Consider the following 18,323-nt stretch of genomic DNA (forward strand, 5'->3'; position numbering starts at 1 on the left):
AGTCCCAGCTCCTCTGTGTGAAGCATCAGTTTATATGGGGTCAGGTTAGGGTTAAAATGTACGTACCACTTACTAGGAAAAAGCCCTCTAAGCTGTTTAGAACAACAACAGAAATAATAACATCAATTTAAAATAAAAAAACTACCTAAAAAATGTAAAATACTGTATGACTAAACTCAATAATTTAAAACAAACAAATGAAATGCTAAGATTACAAGCCTGGGTAGGCTTGCTGAAACAAAAGAAAAGGCTTTCGTAGGCACTGAAGACAATACAGCAAAGTTGAGGCTTAGTGATGGAATGAATAAATAAAACCCACATATTTGTGCCTCAGAGTCAGGATGGAGGAAGCTAAGTGACAGACTGGAAGTAAACTGGTTGAAGATCTTATCTCCTCTTGGTTTAATAAAAAGGAGGTAAAGATTGGCATGCAACTGAAGGCAACACCTGCTGCTCACTTGTATGCCAGGAGCCTGAGGCATTTAGCCAGTGATATTCAGGTAGTTCAAAAACACATCAAAGTGCAAGTAGATAAATAGGTACCACTCTGGCTGGAAGGTCCCATAGGACGCTCTGTCTCATAGGACACACCTACTTTTTTGGGGGGGGGGGAATAAAGGAAAAATCCCCTGGGTGCGCAAGGCTTGCCGACACCTGCGCGAAGCACGGGGTGTCCTCCGGCGGGCACCCTGTGCTCTGCGCTGCAGGCTGCCGCCGGCAAGCCGTGCGCGCCCGGGGGGATCTCCCCCTGGGCGCACAAGGCTTGCGGACACCTATGCGAAGCATGGGGCGTCCTCCGGAGAGCGCCCCGTGCTCCGCGCTGCAGGCTGCCGCTTGCAAGCCTTGCACGCCCGGGGGAACTCCCCCCGGGTGCGCAAGGCTTGCGGATAGCTTCCTGGAGCCTGGAGAGCGAGAGGTGTCGGTGCGCACCGACGCCTCTCGCTCTCCAGGCTTCAGCGAAAGCCTGCATTCACCCCATAGGACACACACATATTTCCCCTTCATTTTTGGAGGGGAAAAAGTGCATCCTATAGGGCGAAAAATACGGTAAATGGCATTTCCGTGCACTGCTCTGGTTCACCAGAAGTGGCTTAGTCATGCTGGCCACATCACCGGGAAGCTGTACGCTGGCTCCCTCGGCCAATAAAGCGAGATGAGCGCCGCAATCCCAGAGTTGGCCACGACTGGACCTAATGGTCGGGGATCCCTTTACCTTTACCTTTATTCAGGTAAGAGAACAGGAAGTCAGAGTATTAGTTTGGAGAAAATAGGTGTACCAGAAGGGTTACCTTGAAAGCGTTTCAGAGAACATGCCTCTCCTGGCTCTGGCAATGGCTTATGTCTTTTGTTTCATGCAAATATAGTAGCATCCTGATATAATTTGAATTAAATGCACTGACGGGGTAGCCAACATGGTGCCTTCCAAATGCTTGGGGTACAATTCTCATCAGCCCTAGCGCCAGAATGGTCACTGGCCATGGGTGATAGAAACAGCTGTTCAAAACATCTGGGTTGCACCAAGTTGACTAACCCTTTTGTCATCTGTCCTCTCCTCCAATACTTGGAAGAACAGAGCAATTCCTTTCTTCTCACACTGAGCAGATAGGAGAAGAAAACGTGCAAGAAACTGACACATAATCTAACCTGCTTCTGGTTTTATTTACCCAATCATATAGGTCAATTTCGGCCAAATTCAAGTTGAGCGCAAATTGATTGCTTTTCTTTTAAACTGAGCTACCAGAAAGTAGTTTGTACTGGAAATAAGCCATCAATACCATAACTGGTTTAATCCACCCTTTGCTTTCAAATTAACAGTTACATTGGAAGCACAATTCTATGTTTACTCAATAGAGCTAACTTTCTTTTTAAAAGTGAGTTTAGTTTTGTTGCTTTAGGCAGCAATCCTATGTAGTCTTGGGAGTAAACACCACTGAACTCAGTGGATCTAAAACCATTTTAAGATGACAGAGCTAGTAGCCTAGAAAATCGAGAAACCCAGTCATTTGTTACTTACCCCATGCTTTCCAGATCTGTTATCAATTATAAAATATACTAGGTCTTTCTCTCTCTCTCCTTGGCCCTGGAAGGGACTGGAAGTAGCCTTTCGTTAAAGAAGAGCGAATCTTACTGTTGTTACTGATGTTTCCCTTTTATAGCCCTCCCAGCACTGACAAATGTTTGCTCTCTGCTTGCAAAAACGAAAGTGGAAAGTAAAACTTAGCTGCTCAAGAGCTAGGAAACAGAAACTTAGAAAAACAATCGAGAGGGTATGATAGAATGGGATCGGTTTCCTTTTCCTCTGATCCCATAACACTGTTTACACTAGACTACATCAGTGACAATTTTTTTGTCTGAATACTGTGCCCATGAGTGGTGGGGTGGGGTCGTGTGTGTTTCAAAGTAGAAGTTGTACTGATGGCTGCTTGATGTATTTACTGTATTAAGAAATCTGCCAAATCACCAAAGAAAAGAAAAGAAAAGAAAAGAAAAGAAAAGAAATGAAATCAGCATTAGAATTGACTTGATGGATTAGATTGAAGACCTGCCTTGTTTTTCCTGACAAGCTTAACCTGCTGAAATTCCCTCTTCTGCAGAGTTTTTTAAAGGTGCTAGAGCCCTGTCCACTCTTTCACTTGGCCCTGGAGTTGCTGTACAAGAGCGGGGAAGGGTGCAATTTATATCACACAACTAGAGAGCAACAGCTGAATCCTATTTGTGGTGAAAAATAAGTGAGTCCCACAATAGGTGTATATATATATTGCAGATTTGCAGCCTAAGATACACTGAGTACAGAGGGACATGTTTCTGTGTAAGGATTACACTGCAGAACTGATTTTCCAACCCTGTTTATTACATCCTCATTTCCTTCTTTAAAAAGAAAAGAAAAATTTAAAATGATTTTGAAGCAGGTTCCCCCCTCCCATATTGTCCACCAACTCCTCGTCTTCTTTCCCACCCTTCCAAGGCAGCAAACCAATCAACAATAAGAACACATCTTTAAAAGCACGCAAAAGCTCTTTAGAACATTTTGAAAAAGGTTGAAACTTTTTCCCAACCAGGAATTTCAGGGTTGCCAGGAACGGCAACTTCCAGCCATCAAATGTGTGTGTCGGAGAGAGACATCTCACCAGAGATTGCATTTCACAGATGGGAAACCGCCACTGAAGATTCTCTGTAACAGGCCAATGGCAAACATGCAGCATCCATTGCTAGCACCACCTAGGCCTCACATGCCAATTGTAGGGTCCAAAATGGTTGATATTGGGGGAGATGCTATTTAGGTACTTAGTGTCCCTAAGCATTCAGGCTTTATACGTTAATACTAGTACCTTGAGGGACGTGGGTGGCGCTGTGGGTAAAACCTCAGTGCCTAGGACTTGCCGATCGCATGGTCGGCGGTTTTAATCCCTGTGGCGGGGTGCGCTCCCGTTGTTCGGTCCGAGCTCCTGCCCACCTAGCAGTTCGAAAGCACCCCCAAGTGCAAGTAGATAAATAGGTACCGCTTTCTAGCGGGAAGGTAACGGCATTTCCGTGCGCTGCGCTGGTGCTGGCTCACCAGAGCAGCTTCGTTATGCTGGCCACGTGACCCGGAAGTGTGTTCGGACAGCGCTGGCTCCCGGCCTCTTAAGCAAGATGAGCATGCAACCCCAGAGTCGGACACAACTGGCCCGTATGGGCAGGGGTACTTTACCTTTACCTTACTAGTACCTTGGGGGACGTGGGTGGTGCTGTGGGTTAAACCACAGAGCCTAGGACTTGCTGATCAGAAGGTCGGTGGTTCGAATCCTTGTGACGGGGTGAGCTCTAGTCGTTCGGTCCCTCCTCCTGCCAACCTAGTAGTTCGAAAGCATGTCAAAGTGCAAGTAGATAAATAGGTAACACTCTGGCGGGAAGGTAAACGGTGTTTCCATGCACTGCTCTGGTTCGCCAGAAGCGGCTTAGTCATGCTGGCCACATGACCCGGAAGTTGTATGCTGGCTCCCTTGGCCAATAAAGCGAGATGAGCGCCACAACCCCAGAGTCGGTCACGACTGGACCTAATGGTCAGGGGTCCCTTTACCTTTACCTTTACTAGTACCTTGAATTGGGGCTGGTAGCTCACTGCCAACTAATGACACATAGGGCAGATAGATACACAGGAAAAGAAACATTTTAAATAAGTCAGAAATTAGATTGTTATAACAAAATAATAATAAAAAACCCTATGGAAAAATGGGTATTAAAATTTCCTGCTCTCTGGCACCATCTGGTGTTGCATGTTTCTAGCGCATTCAAATTGTTTCTTTACTAATGTAGGTGAGTCCATGGTCTCATCAGGCTGACTCACTTACCAACTTTCTGCACTAGCTGCAGATACTCTACCTTCTTCAAGTGCAGCCCCACATACAGCACATAATGGTAGTCCAGACTAGGGACAGGGTTCACTAGAGCAAGGAACATCTATAGCTGTTGAGTCAGCCTAATCTGTGCATTAACACCTGAAAAATGTGTACAGTTGTACTTTGGATCTTGAACGACTTGTGAGTCGAACGTTTTGTGAGTCGAATGCCGCAAATCTGGAAGTGATTGTTTCAGTTTGTGAATGTTCTTTGTAGTCCAAATGTCCATCACAACTTCCACAGCTTCTGATTGGCTGCAGGAGCTTCCTGCAGCCAATCAGAAGCTGTGCCTTGGTTTCCGAACTGTTTTAGAAGTCGAATGGACTTCCAGAATGGATTCTGTTCGACTTCCAAGGCACAATGGTACTTTATTACCTTATGGTGCAGCTTCAAGAGCTATTTTTAATCCCAAACCCTGCCACCAATGTCCTGGATGGTTCATCTACTTTATAGGTCCCCCCCCCCATGCAGTTCAGACCTGACCCAGGAACCCAGGTCAGCACTTGTCTGTGTTGAAAGCAGAAGTCCCCCAGAGCTCAGGGTAAACCACTCCTCTGAGGTAGGAAGCTGCCACCACTCTTGTTAAAGTCCAGCTTGATCCCAGGAGATCCCTGAGTTGTATGTTGGACATCCCAAAGATTCCAAGAAGCAAAAGCTAAAGGGATCACCCCCTGCTTCCTGAAGCTTCAGGCAAATATATGGTATACAAATGTGATGCAAAGGGTCTGAGGTACTGTTTTAGGCTTAAGGCTTTACCCAAAATAACCATACAAAAGCGAAGTATACATATTTTATGGATAAGACTAAAATAGCATAGCATGAACCTGTAACCCAATAGGAATAAAAGGATTAAGAATAATATCGGCTAATACTGATGAAGCAGAACATTTAGGAACACACACAAATGTAACAAAGTCTAGCTAAGGGCTTGCCCACACTTTCTCTTGCTCTGACACTTTCCCTCAGAAAAATCTACTGTTTACTGCTGAATTGGAGCAAACGTCAATTGGGTTTTCTGTGGACGGACAGCGCTAAAGAGTGGGTTTTCCCAGGGAAACAACAGGACTAATGGAAAACTGCTCTGACTTGTGCCTAGGAAACACAGTACAGTAGTGCCTCGCAAGACGAAATTAATTCGTTCTGCGAGTTTTTTCGTCTTGTTAATTTTTTCATCTTGCGAAGCACCAATGTGTATTGACGGTTTCCCATAGGAATGCATTGGCGGTTTTAAAAAAAAGGCGCAAGACGTTTTCGTCTTGCGAAGCAAGCCCATAGGGAAATCTGTCTTGCGAAGCAACTCAGAAAATGAAAAACTCTTTCGTCTTGCGAGTTTTTCGTCTTCCGAGGCATTCGTCTTGCAAGGTACCACTGTACAAGCAGAAAATCTCTTGGACCCATGCTTTTAGGCTGTTGCTTGAAGGTGTCAGCTGGGAAACAAAATTCAGGGTAGGGGCAGAACAGGGGCAAAAGAATACTGTGAAGTAAATGTCTCAATGCGGCCTTGCTTAGCACCATGCCCCTCTCTCCTCAGCCAGTCAAAAGACTTCTACTGTATGTAACTTTCCAGAAGCCCAAGTCTGGTGATGACCCCCATGACAACACAGCTGAAAAACATTATTCCAAATAAGAAACTAGCCACGTAGACCCTTGAGACACTGGCAGTAAATATCGGGGCTTCATAACAATTAGTTGAGGGAGAGAGAACTCACCCAGACATCAAAACTCCTTTACTGAACCAAAGTTTTAAATTTAGAAGCAACAACAACAAGAAGAAGAGTAGTTTGGATTTTATATCCCGCCTTTCACTCCCTTTAAGCAGTCTCAAAGTGGCTAACATTCTCCTTTCCCTTCCTCCACCACAACAAACACTCTGTGAGGTGAGTGGGGCTGAGAGACTTCAGAGAAGTGTGACTGGCCCAAGGTCACCCAGCAGCTGCATGTGGAGGAGCGGAGACGCGAACCCGGTTCCCCAGATTACGAGACTACCGCTCTTAACCACTACACCACACTGGCTTTAGACAAGGGCCTGGCACAAGATCCAAGTACACTGACAAGGAGTACTCCCAGACTATGTATCTGTTCTTTCAGGAGAAGCGCGACCCCTCCCAGAACAGGCAATACACCCAATTCCCAGACATGACAACCACCACCCACAGCACTCGTGTCTTTTCAGGCTCTGGCTGAGTTTCTTGGCCCCATCCAGTCCCTCACTGCTTCCAGACACCTTCACAGCCTCTCTTGATTCCAACAGAATATGGAGCTTTTGCCATGGTTTGTTGGCATTTGGAAGATAATATGCTCCAGATCCCCTGATGATGGTTCCCAATGCTTTCATACAAATTTTAAATGCACTGGAAGCAGAATGGACCCCACAAACCCAAAAGCCGTGGGGGCTGTGTAACTGTCTCCTAGCACTAAAGAACCGTGTCACACATTGTTGTTTCAAAAGCCCAAAATAGAAGCCCAAAACATCATTTGCAGTAAGCTTCATGAATTATAAACAATACTAAGATGGAACAAAATTAAAATTAAAATCAGTATTAGCATTAAATTAGTAATATTATTAGTAATATTTATATGGGAGTATTTACTTTCAGCGACATTATCAACTGTGTCCTTGGGCACACCCAGAGTATACAGAAGAGGATATTGGTGCCCTAACTATGTTTGCTTTTTCAGCAATCACAGCAAATATTCTGAAACTCTGATTCACAGTCCCATATAAGATAACAGTATTGAATGGAGAATTCTGGGGGTGGGTGAATGTGGCAGCACAGTGATAATACAGCAAAAAAACACTAGTCAGGACATTTAAATCAATGTCTCAAACTCATATATCCACAGTTATCATTATTTATTTATTTTAAATGTCCCAAACCATTTGTGGTGATGGAAGCTTATATAGCTGAATGTCTTCTAAGAGGGCTTGCTGCAGACAGAGACACTTTCTGACTTGGCTTTGTTGATGTTGGTCAGTCTCCCTAGTCCAGGGGTCAGCAACCTTTTTCAGCCATGGGCTGGTCCACTCTCCCTCAGACCATGTGGTGGGCCGGACTATATTTTTTGGGGAAAAATGAATGAATTCCTATGCCCCACCAATAACCCAGAGATGCATTTTAAATAAAAGCACACATTCTACTCATGTAAAAACACCAGGCAGGTCCCACAAATAACCCAGAGATGCAAGCAGGAGTGGTGGTGGGGATCTCTCCCCTTTGATGTTTCCACACCCCAGGGTGGAAATGAGAACTGCCTATATAAAACAATAAAGAATTTTAGCCTACTTGAGAAGCAGGAGTCCACTCAGAAAGATGTAACAGCATATACAGTAGTTCTTGCTTTAAGCTAGGACTTACTTTGTGAGAAAAACATGATTGCTGTCGGGGGAGTTTGTATAAACTACAGACCGCTATCCCCATGATACAGATTAGGAGTGAAGTTGCAGTAATATTCCTACTTCCTTAAGATGCTTCCACACAGCTCCCATGGTCAGCGGTGTTCAGGGTCGCACTCGCCTCCCTCCCCACAAAGGTCAGCAACTGGGATGACTACCTTTCAGAATAAGGAACCTCCAAAAGGAAGCTTCTGGTGGAATGAGAGGCACCGGCACCCACTCTGTTCCCACTGCAATTTGGAACCAGTTTTAGTCTCTGCTGATGCAGCTGTAGGGAATGCTTAAAGAACAGACTTCTTTCTCCTTAAGAGAACTGCCTAGACAACAGCACCCCCTACTGACAAGGTAAGAATGTACATGGAAAAACTAAGATGAGGCTTTTCGCGCAGCATGCTAGCTTTCCCCCAGGCCGTGGGCATTTTGACATGAGGAAACTTACAGACATCCAATCCCTTCCCTGCAGTTGCTGAAATGCTACAGTGCTGGTGAGGGAAGGAGGGATGCATTTTCAAAAGAGGGCAGGAAGTGAGAAGCCACCAGAGTCAGAGAGAGAGCCATGCAGAGGGGGAGGCAGTTCCATTATCCTGAAAGAGGCCGCCTATGATGGCCTTGGAATCAGATTCAGAGGCTGAACTTGAGGAATCCCAGCCTGCACAGGAGTCCCCACCTCCAGGACCAGCTGAGCCGGGGCTGGGGCATGAGCCTGAAGGGTCCTCACCTGTGCTGGATCCTCAGGAGCAGACACCAACTGAGTCTGCTCTGGTTCCTGAGGTGATGGAGGACCCATTGCCTGCAGGTGCTCCACTCTCAGCCCTATCAGGGGAAGTTGAGGTTGCCACTCTGGGCTGCTTCCAACAAAATATTAAAAATACAGTGGTGCCCCGCAAGACAAATGCCTCGCAAGACGGAAAACTCGCTAGACGAAAGGGTTTTCCATTTTGGACGAATTTGCTATGGGCTTGCTTCGCAAGACGAAAATGTCTTGCGATTCCTGGGGGGTTTTTTCCGCTCCTCACCCCCTTTTTCTAAGGCACTAAACTGCTAATAGCCTTTTAGCAGCTAATCCGCTAATCCCTTAAGCCTTTAATAGCCGCTAATAGCCGCTAAACCGCTAATAGCGCTAATCCGCTAATGGGCTTGCTTCGCAAGACGAAAAAACCGCTAGACGAAGAGACTCACGGAATGGATTCTTTTCGTCTTGCGAGGCACCACTGTACAATAAAACACCAGTCCTTAAAAACTTCCTTAAACAGGGCTGCCTTCATATGTCTTCTAAATGTCAGATAGTTGTTTATTTCATTGACATCTGATGGGAGGGCGTTCCACAGGGCAGCCACCACTACCAAATAGGCCCTCAGCCTTCTTGGCAACAGCCCCGCCGCTGGATTGAAAATGTTGTTGGTCAGTGCCAGGCTGGAGAACGTTAAAGCTGGCATGTAGGTGTGTTATTCTTCCTCGGCTCCCCCAGGATAATAATAGTAATAATTTTATTATTTGTGTTCCACTCATCTGACTGGGTTGCCCCAGCCACCCTGCGTGCCTTCCAACAGATATGAAAACATAACAAAACATTCAGATGTCTTCTGAAAGTTGTAGAGTTCTTGACATCTGATGGAAGGGCGATCCACAGGGTGGACGCCACTACCAAGAAGGCCCTCTGCCTTATTCCCTGTAACTTCACTTCTCTCCACGAGGGAACCACCAGGAGGCTTTCGAAGGTGGACCTCAGTGTCAGAACGGTGGTGGTTCAGATCTTTTGTGTACATGACTGCCACAACCACAAATCCAATTTCATGCCTCTCGTTGTCGCAAAAATCCAGATTGCCAGGTTACTCATCTGCTAGGTCAGTGGTGGTGAACCTATGGCACGCAAAGTGGTGGTGAACCTATGTGCCCTCTCTGTGGGCACATGCGCCATTGCGCCAGCAGGGCTGTAGCTTCCGTGCTGTGGGTGGGGGAGGAGGAGGAGAGGAGGGCTCACGTGCTAGCAGGAGTGGAGGTGGGAATCTCTCAGAAGTGGAGTGGAAGCTTTGCGCTGAGAGATCCCCACCTCCACTCCTTTTTGCAGGATGGGGCAGCTCAGTTGTTGAGTGCCTGGCTACCTTCTTGTGGTGCAGGGGCTCTCAGATCCAGCTTCCGGGCTGCCTCCACCTTCCCCAACCCCAGCAACTATTCAGCCTGGCTGCCTTCACAGGGTTGAGGGGAATCTGATGTGGAGGTGGGGGCTCCTTTAAACTTCTCCCTTGAGGGGAGTACAGCTGCGAACCCCTCAACAGAAAGTGTGATGGAGCCTGCACCTCCCCAGCTGAGCAGCCCCGATCCAACTCATTCGTGTGCAAGCAGCAATGCTGCCTAGAGGAGCAAGCAGGAGCAGGCTGGGGGGAGGGGTGGCAGTGACATCCCTTACCTCCTTGCTTACCACCCGGCCCGCCTTCCCTCACTAGGAAAACGGAAGTGTGGCACTCAAAATGGAAGTTATATTCAGAACAGAGCATGTTCAGTTTCTGAAAAAAGTTCCAAAACTGGAACACTCATTTCCGGGTTTGAAGTGTTCAGGTTCCAAGTAGTTCAAGAACTAAGCTGTTCGAAAACTGAGGTACAACTGTATTTATTTTTCTCAATTTGAACTGTATTTATTTTCCCTGATTTGAACTGTATTTATTCCCCCACCCCCTGTGGTGATTTTCTTGAGTCAAAATGAGAGTACCCCTAAACATTTCTTTTTAGGAAAAAAAAGCATTGAATTATACCATAAAATTATATATCAATGGAAAGATAATTTAATGAAGAATATAATGCAACAATTTTTATGAAGGATTCTTTATTAGAACTGCAGTCATAACGAAGAAACGCGAAACACACACAAAAAATGAGATATACAGGTTAAATTGTGTTGGCACTTTGCAACAAATAAGTGGGTTTTTAGGTTTCAGTTTGGGCACTCAGTCTCTAACAGGTTCACCATCACTGTGCTAGGTCACACCTGTTTCTTTTGTTTCGTAGCCAGCAAAATCCAGTCACATACAAACCAACACAGAGATGTAATTATTCTGCTCTGGTTACCCTGCATACCTGAACTATTTTTTACTGAAGTTGATACATTCTGCTCTGGAAAGTAAGTTTCCTCAAGGCAAACACTTTCTGAAAAGTCTCTTCCGCTTTCTGGAGCTCTTTCCCTGCTGCATACATGTTTGCAAGATCCAAGTGAGCATAGACGAATTTGGTTTTGCGCTCCACCACCTCTTCGAAATGAAAAATGCAGAGCCTGATCAATTCTGCCATCTTTCTTCTGTCTTTATATGGGTCTTCTGATGATTTGATTTTCAAATACTGTGCTCTGTAGCAAAGCCCCATCTGGTGATGTAGGGAGCCTGAGTTTGGTGTCAAGCTCAACACCTCCTTTAAAAGCTCCAGGGCTCTTTCCACGTCACCATTTTTCCTAAAAAAAATGGCTGCATGCCTCAGCACGTAAGGAGAGCTTGGGTGCTTTTCGAGGGCCTCCTTGATATACTTTTCCCCTTCTTCAGTGTTGTTAGTTTGCTGCAGCTTTAACGCAAGGAGAGACAAGACTAATGCATTATCTGGATTCAGTTTTGCTGCCTTCATCAAGGGTTCCAGAGATGAGCCTTCTGCTGCAGATTTTTTCCCATAAAAATCCTCCAGGCGGTATACTGTGATTGCATAGCTGGAATTGAATTCTGGGTTTTCAGGTTCTTTTTCCAGGGCCTTTGCAAAGCTCTCTTTGGCTTCTGCAGTATAATTCTGGCCAAACATTAGCTGTGCCCACCCCTTTTCATAGTACGTCTGTGGGTGTTCCATCCTATAAGGAAAGGCACTTCCATTTTCCTTGCAGGTACTTTCCACCTTGTTTATGTAGGTCTGTGCTTCTGTAAGTTTGCCCATGTGGTAGTACACCCAAGCATAGTTGCCCCATGTAACAAGGCTTGCCTTTTCGACTTCTTCCGGGTACTCTATTTTAACAGCCTCTTCAGCCCTCTGTAAATTTTCCAGAGCCGCCTCTTTCTTGCCATTCAAGAATTTTACATAGGCCAGCAGGTTATAAATTCCGGTGTTGGATAGTAAATGCTCAGTCTTTGTAGCAATTCTTTCCTCTAATTCATCACGATCCATGTCCTCCATCAACACTGCCCAAGTGAAATGGCATTCAAGCTGCTGAAGGATCTTGTATAAACGTTTTTCACTGCAAAATGGGGGGGGGGGGAGAGAGGCCCTTTAAAATTTTGCAAAGAAAGGCACATTCCTGCATATTATCCTTTTTTTTTAGAAAGGTGTTTGACAACTGACTTCATTTGTGCATTTTTTAACCTCTTGATTTTCCTTCCATGTTTACAGCTAGCACTTACTAGTTGCTGCGCTATCTTGGTGGGTCTGGACTGGATTCTTTTGATATGTATTCACATGATATTATTTGCTGTAAGTCATTGCATTTTAAAGTTATGTTTTATTATGACTTTTTGTATTGGATCAGATTATTGTAAGGTGTGTGTTCTTTGTTGTGAATTTTGTTGTAAACTGCCTTTTGTATAGTAATATAGAAATACATAAAATTATGTATTTAATTTTTAATACAAATTAAAAAGTGAAATGAAATAAAACAATATTTCACATGTAAGCCCTGTGAGGCATGTGTCATCCATGTCTGAGCTAAAGAGTACCGGTAACTAAATCTTGTCAGAAAGGTTTACTGTATGCTGGCATCTGCAAACATCAAACAAGTGCTTTTTGTTTTAAGAACCTAAAAAGGTTTTGCTAGATTTGAACCAGCCTCCATCTAGTCAAACATCCTAACTAGGGTTGCCAGTAAAAGCCCACCTCAACTGAGAGCTCAATTTTAAAAACTCGCAAATTATTTCCCATCTTAGAATGAAATCCAACCCAGAGATGAATTGCCAGTTTTTCTGCCTGGGAAATGCACTATGCATTGGTGTCAATAAACCATTAGCATCAGCACTGATTGGCCTTGGCTCCCCAGGGTTTCAAGCAGGAATCTTGCCCAGTTCCATCAGGGATTGAGCCTGGGATGTTGTGCATGAAAAGTATGCCTTCTACCACTGTTTAACGGCTCTGCAGACCTTCCCCCTCAGTGCAAGAATTTATGGGGTAGAGTGAGTGTACTGCCTGGGAGAAATTGGAACAGAACCAGCATGTGCTCATGGCCTCCCGCAAGCCAAATGTCTGTGGACAGCTCACTACAAAGTGCATATGGGAGAACAAGCTTAGACTGTCCCTGCCCATTGAAAAACTAGCAAATGGGGTGTGTGTGAGGCTAGAACCTTTTCCTATGAAATGCTAGCTTTCCTCAGGCAAGGGCTTTTTCACACGAGGAAGCATGCACTTCTACAATATGCCTTTACATGCAATTAGGGACTCTTGCATAATTACAACAATCTATTAAGGGAGTGGCTACAGTAATAATTTGTTAAGGGAGGCTATAAAATATAGTGGTCAGAGCAATAACACCCAAAACAGTAAAATGCTTAGCCTTAACCAGACCAGCATCAACTCAATTCCTGGACTGTAATGGAATAAGAATGGAATACTGTGGAACAAGGAGATGGTGAATGTCCCCCCCCCCCCCACACACATTATTAATAAAGCAGCTCAGAGAACCACATGTAGAAATGTTTACCTTTCTACAGAAAGCCTCAACTCCAAGAGGGCACTGCTATATTCTTCATTCTCAGGATCCGTTTCCAGAGCTTGTTCATAACACTCAATTGCTTGCTGCTTTTCTCCATCGAGCTGGTGAATGAATGCACGGATTCCCAAACTCTTAGAATCTGCAGGACCTTCCTTAATTCTCTTTTCTATTAACATCTTCAAATTCCATTTGCATCTATTTCTCTCAAATGATTCATTTTCAATCCTAAGCCCAGCCAGATAGTGTTCAACAGCCTCCAATTCTGATTTTTTGTGATTTTCCAGAAAGCGCCCATAATTGAAGTGGAGCTGCTGTTCCTCTGAACAAGTAAGTTTCCTCATTGTCAACGCTTCCTGAAATGTCTCTTCCGCTTTCTGGAGCTCTTTCCCTGCTGCATACATGTTTGCAAGATCCAAGTGAGCATAGACGAATTTGGTTTTGCGCTCCACCACTTCTTTGAAATGAAAGATGCAGAGCCTGATCAGTTCTGCCATCTTTCTTTTGTCTTTATGTGGGTCTTCTGATAATTTGATTTTAAAATACTGTGCTCTGTAGCAAAGCCCCATCTGGTGATGTAGTAAGCCTGAGTTTGGTGTCAAGCTCAACGCCTCCTTCAAAAGCTCCAGGGATCTTTCCACATCACCCTTTTTCCTGTAAAAGATGGCAGCATACCTCAGCACATAATGAAAGCCAGGGTGTTTGCCTAGCACTTCTTCAATGAGCTCTTCTCCTTCTTCCACTTTCCTAGTTTCCTGCAGCTTCAATGCAAGGAATGACAAGACAAAGGCATCATCCGGATTCAGTTTTGCTGCCTTCTTCAAGAGTTCCAGAGATGAACCTACTGCAGCAGATCTTTTTTCATACTCTTTCTCCAGGTTATAGACTGAGGTTGCATAGCCAGAATTGAATTCTGGGTTTTCAGGATCTTTTTCCAGGGCCTTTGCAAAGCTCTCTTTGGCAGTATAATTCTGGCCAAACGTTAGCTGTGCCCACCCCCTTTCACAGGACACCTGTGGGGGTTCCATCCTATAAGGAGAGGCACTTCCATTTTCCTTGCAGGTACTTTCCACCTTGTTTATGTAGGTCTGTGCTTCTGTAAGTTTGCCCATGAGGTAGTACATCCAAGCATAGTTGCCCCATGTAACAAGGCTTGCCTTTTCGACTTCTTCTGGGTCCTCTATTTTAACATTCTCTTCAGCTTTTTGTAAAATTTCCAGAGCCTCTTCTTTCTTGCCATTCAAGTACTTCACATAGGCCAGCAGGTTATAATGTTGAACTCTGACCACTAAAAACTTAATCTGGTCGGTAATTCTTCCCTCTAATTCGTCAAGATCAATGTCTTCCTCCAGCAATGCCCATGTAAAATGACAGTCCATCTGCTGGAGTATTTCATACAAAGGATCCTTGGAAATGTCACTACACAATGAGAATAAAAAGAGACAGAGACATTACTAAGTTGCAAAGAAAGGCTGATGAAAGCTTATCATTATTTGTATTGGTCCATGACCAATACCTCTCCTAACTTGCCTTGTACATGCCTGATCTAAAACCACTACAACATTGTCAGAAATGTTAACCTGCTAGATAAGAGGTCGGCAAACTAAGGTCTGAGAGCCGGATCAGGCCCAATTGCCCTCTGGATCTGGCCCATGGACGGTCCTGGAATCGCCGCTTTGGATTGGCATGATTGTTCGGGCTGCGCCATTTTTGGGGAATTTTTTTCAGGCGCCATTTTCCCCTTCCTTCCCTCACACTGCAGCGGCACTTTTAAACCAGATCCCCCCTACACACATTCATGCCTTCTGAGTACCAAAGAACATTTTACATCTAGCCCCTCGGACAGAGGAAACTCTAAAGAGTGTTCTAAAGCCCTCACCTTTCTCCACCCCCTCGCGTGGGCAGGGGACACTTGCGCGGGCGCCGCCACTAGGATGCTCATGCAGGTGACATTCCCCGCCCCCCATGGGTGACATGCCCCCCCCCCGGCGACGTGCCCCACCCTGCCGCTCCAGGTAGAAAAGCCCCCAGCTCCACCACTGGTCAAGAGGCCTCAGACCCATGACAACTAGGGTCCAAAGTGTGTGAGGCTAAATAACACATACATGCTCAAATTCACATGCTCTCTGCTTGCCTTTTGTGTACACTCATGTACCTAGATCCCACTTTCTCAGCTTGGTGTCATTGATGCATGCCAAGGGAGCAAAAAATATCTATACCAAAGGACAGAGAGAAAATACAGCGAGCTAACCAGGCAGGAATAGATCTCATCCTGAATCACTAGTTCACTGCATTTCTCTGCTGTTTATTGAGAAAGAGGCTTTCTGAATAAAAAAATGCAGCTACAGTGGTACCTCGGGTTAAGTACTTAATTTGTTCCGGAGGTCTGTTCTTAACCTGAAACTGTTCTTAACCTGAAGTACCACTTTAGCTAATGGGACCTCCTGCTGCTGCCGCGCCGCCGGAGCACGATTTCTGTTCTCATCCTGAAGCAAAGTTCTTAACCCGAGGTAATATTTCTGGGTTAGCAAATTCTGTAACCTGAAGCGTATGTAACCTGAGGTACCACTGTAATTGGTGAGTCAGGCAGAGACGTATTCCTACATGGGCAACGCTCCACAAAACCAAGTAGGTGAGGTGGTTACGTGGTAAGCCAATTTTTAAAGTTTTTCTGAGGAGACCCTGCTAGCCATTCCAGTACCAATGAAATGCCATTTGGTGACAATGCCACAGTGGATCTTTTTTGTGATAGCAACCAGTCTCAAATGCCCTCCCTCAAGTAATTTTTAAGCTCCATATTTCGTAATCTATCTATATTTATCTAGCAAAGCAAAAAAAAAAAAGTGTCTCTTTATCTATAGCATTCATATGAATAATATAAACAAGAAGCAAGCACTGTACACAGTATCCTATTATTTGTTACTTACCTCATTATCTCAGATTGTTTATAAGGTGTAATGAAGCTTGACCTTCCTCTTCCCATAAAACTGGGTATGGTAGGGAGTGCTCTTTCCTCTTTATAGTCCTTCACAGTACTTACAAGAATCTGTTCTCTGCTTGTAAAAGGAAAATGGAAAGTGAAACTTATGAGCTCAAGATTCTGGAAACAGAAACTTAAAAAAAAGGGGGATCTGTTTCCTGTTCCCCTGATCCCACGACACTGTTTAGACTACACTACATCAGTGATTAAATGTTTGGCTATATGCTGTACCCATGGGTGGGGGAGTTTCGGTGTATTTTAAAGTGGAAACTGTAGCGATGGCTGTATGACAAATCACCAAAAAATTAAACAGCCTTAGAATTGACTTGATGGATCAGATTCTTTTGCCTGACAAGCTAATCCTGCTGAAATTCCCCTCTTCTACGCAGTCTGTTTGTTATAGGGCTAGAGCCCTGTCCTCCCTTTCACTTGGTCACTACAGACCCTGAGTTGCTGTACAAGAGAGGAGAAAGGTGCAATTTTTAACATACTAGGTAAAGGGACCCCTGACCAGTCATGGACGACTCTGGGGTTGCAGCTTTACTGGCTGAGGGAGCCGGCGTACAGCTTCCAGGTCATGTGGCCAGCATGACTAAGCCGCTTCTGGCAAACCAGAGCAGTGCACGGAAACGCCGTTTACCTTCCCGCCAGAGCAGTACCCATTTATCTACTTGCACTTTGATGTGCTTTCGAACTGCTAGGTGGGCAGGAGCTGGAACCGAGCAATGGGAGCTCACACCATCGCAGGGATTCGGTTGGCAACCCCTAGGCTCTGTGGTTTAACCCACAGCGCCATACTACCAGGGAGTAAAAGCTGAATCCTATACATGCTGAAAAACAAGTGAGCCCTGCAGTGTGTGCATATACTGTAGATTTGCAGCCTGAGCCACACTTGAGTACAGAAGGGGTATGCTTCTGTTCAGTTCAACTGTTTTTAAATAGTTGCCTCCTGTAGTACAAAACAGGATATTTAAGTGGAAAGTGAAACTTAAGAGATGGATGGAGAACCGCCCTGGAAAATTCAGGGAAGTATGAATTGTGAAGAATGGCTGTTTCAATTCACATGATGTTTTGGAAAGTGCAAATTATTGGTAACTTTGCCTTTAAATCCAAACTGTATCCAATTTCTTTTCTACCCCTATTAGTAAGTCACACGGGGCTTCTTTCTCAGTTAATACATAGATAGGATGGTACTGCATGAATGGTTTTCCCTTCTCGCTATATGTATATATGCCTTTTGGGTGGTGGTGGTTGTTATTGTTGTTGTTGTTTTGCATGTGTATGTCTTCCACACAGATGCACCTGGCCAGGGGAAGCATGTGTTTCAAAAGTGGTGCTTGCTTGCACACATGCAGTTTGAAGTGGACATCAATTTGAAATGCCACTGAGACTAGCTGTGTGCTAGTTTGCTTGCTCAGGGTAGCCATATCCATGCAAATAATGGCAGGGAGTGAGGAGTGCCTGTCGGGCAGTCTTAGTAGATGCTGAGTGGAGGGAGGCGGCTAGCCTGATGCCACCAGCCTAGTGGTGCACTTTTAGTTTGCCTGCTGGGGTCTGAATTTGGAAGAAAAGCGGTGTCAGTAGAACTTATCTGCCAGTCCAGGCAAAAAAGGAGGAAGCAGATTAGCCAAGGCCTACATCACCCCCACCCTCGGGTGTGCTCAGATGTGAAAGTAAGGATTACCCAACATTGCACTGTTACGTAATTTTGGTTCTCTGTACATGTTTATTTTATTCAGGGGTTGTCCTCTTTTTGTTTTTAATACATGGGATCCACCCATCCATTTTACCATATCAGATTGCATGTGTGTGTTAAAACAGGCCTGCATAATTTTGTAAAGGACAAAGAAAACCAGACACAGCTCACCACCTACATAGTATGCCTCATGCACTAAAAAGAAAAAAAGAAGT

At 44.9% G+C, this 18,323-nt stretch overlaps 1 protein-coding gene across 1 annotated transcript in view; it reads right to left on the reverse strand.

Annotated features, from left to right (window-relative positions):
- Positions 1-16,509, reverse strand: part of LOC310677870 (uncharacterized protein) — a 19,472-nt gene extending 2,963 nt beyond the window's left edge. The window contains exons 1-3 of the mRNA XM_083441051.1: positions 16,360-16,509; positions 13,424-14,851; positions 10,862-11,974 (exon numbers count right to left, since the gene is read on the reverse strand). Coding sequence (XP_083297177.1) covers positions 10,862-11,974; positions 13,424-14,851; positions 16,360-16,415 — 2,597 coding nt within the window. The 5' untranslated portion in view covers positions 16,416-16,509. The remainder of the gene's footprint in view (positions 1-10,861; positions 11,975-13,423; positions 14,852-16,359) is intronic.
- Positions 16,510-18,323: the final 1,814 nt, after the last annotated feature.

This window comes from Podarcis tiliguerta (genome assembly GCF_965153285.1).
Source record: "Podarcis tiliguerta genome assembly, chromosome: 5".
Taxonomy (NCBI): Eukaryota; Metazoa; Chordata; class Lepidosauria; order Squamata; family Lacertidae; genus Podarcis; species Podarcis tiliguerta.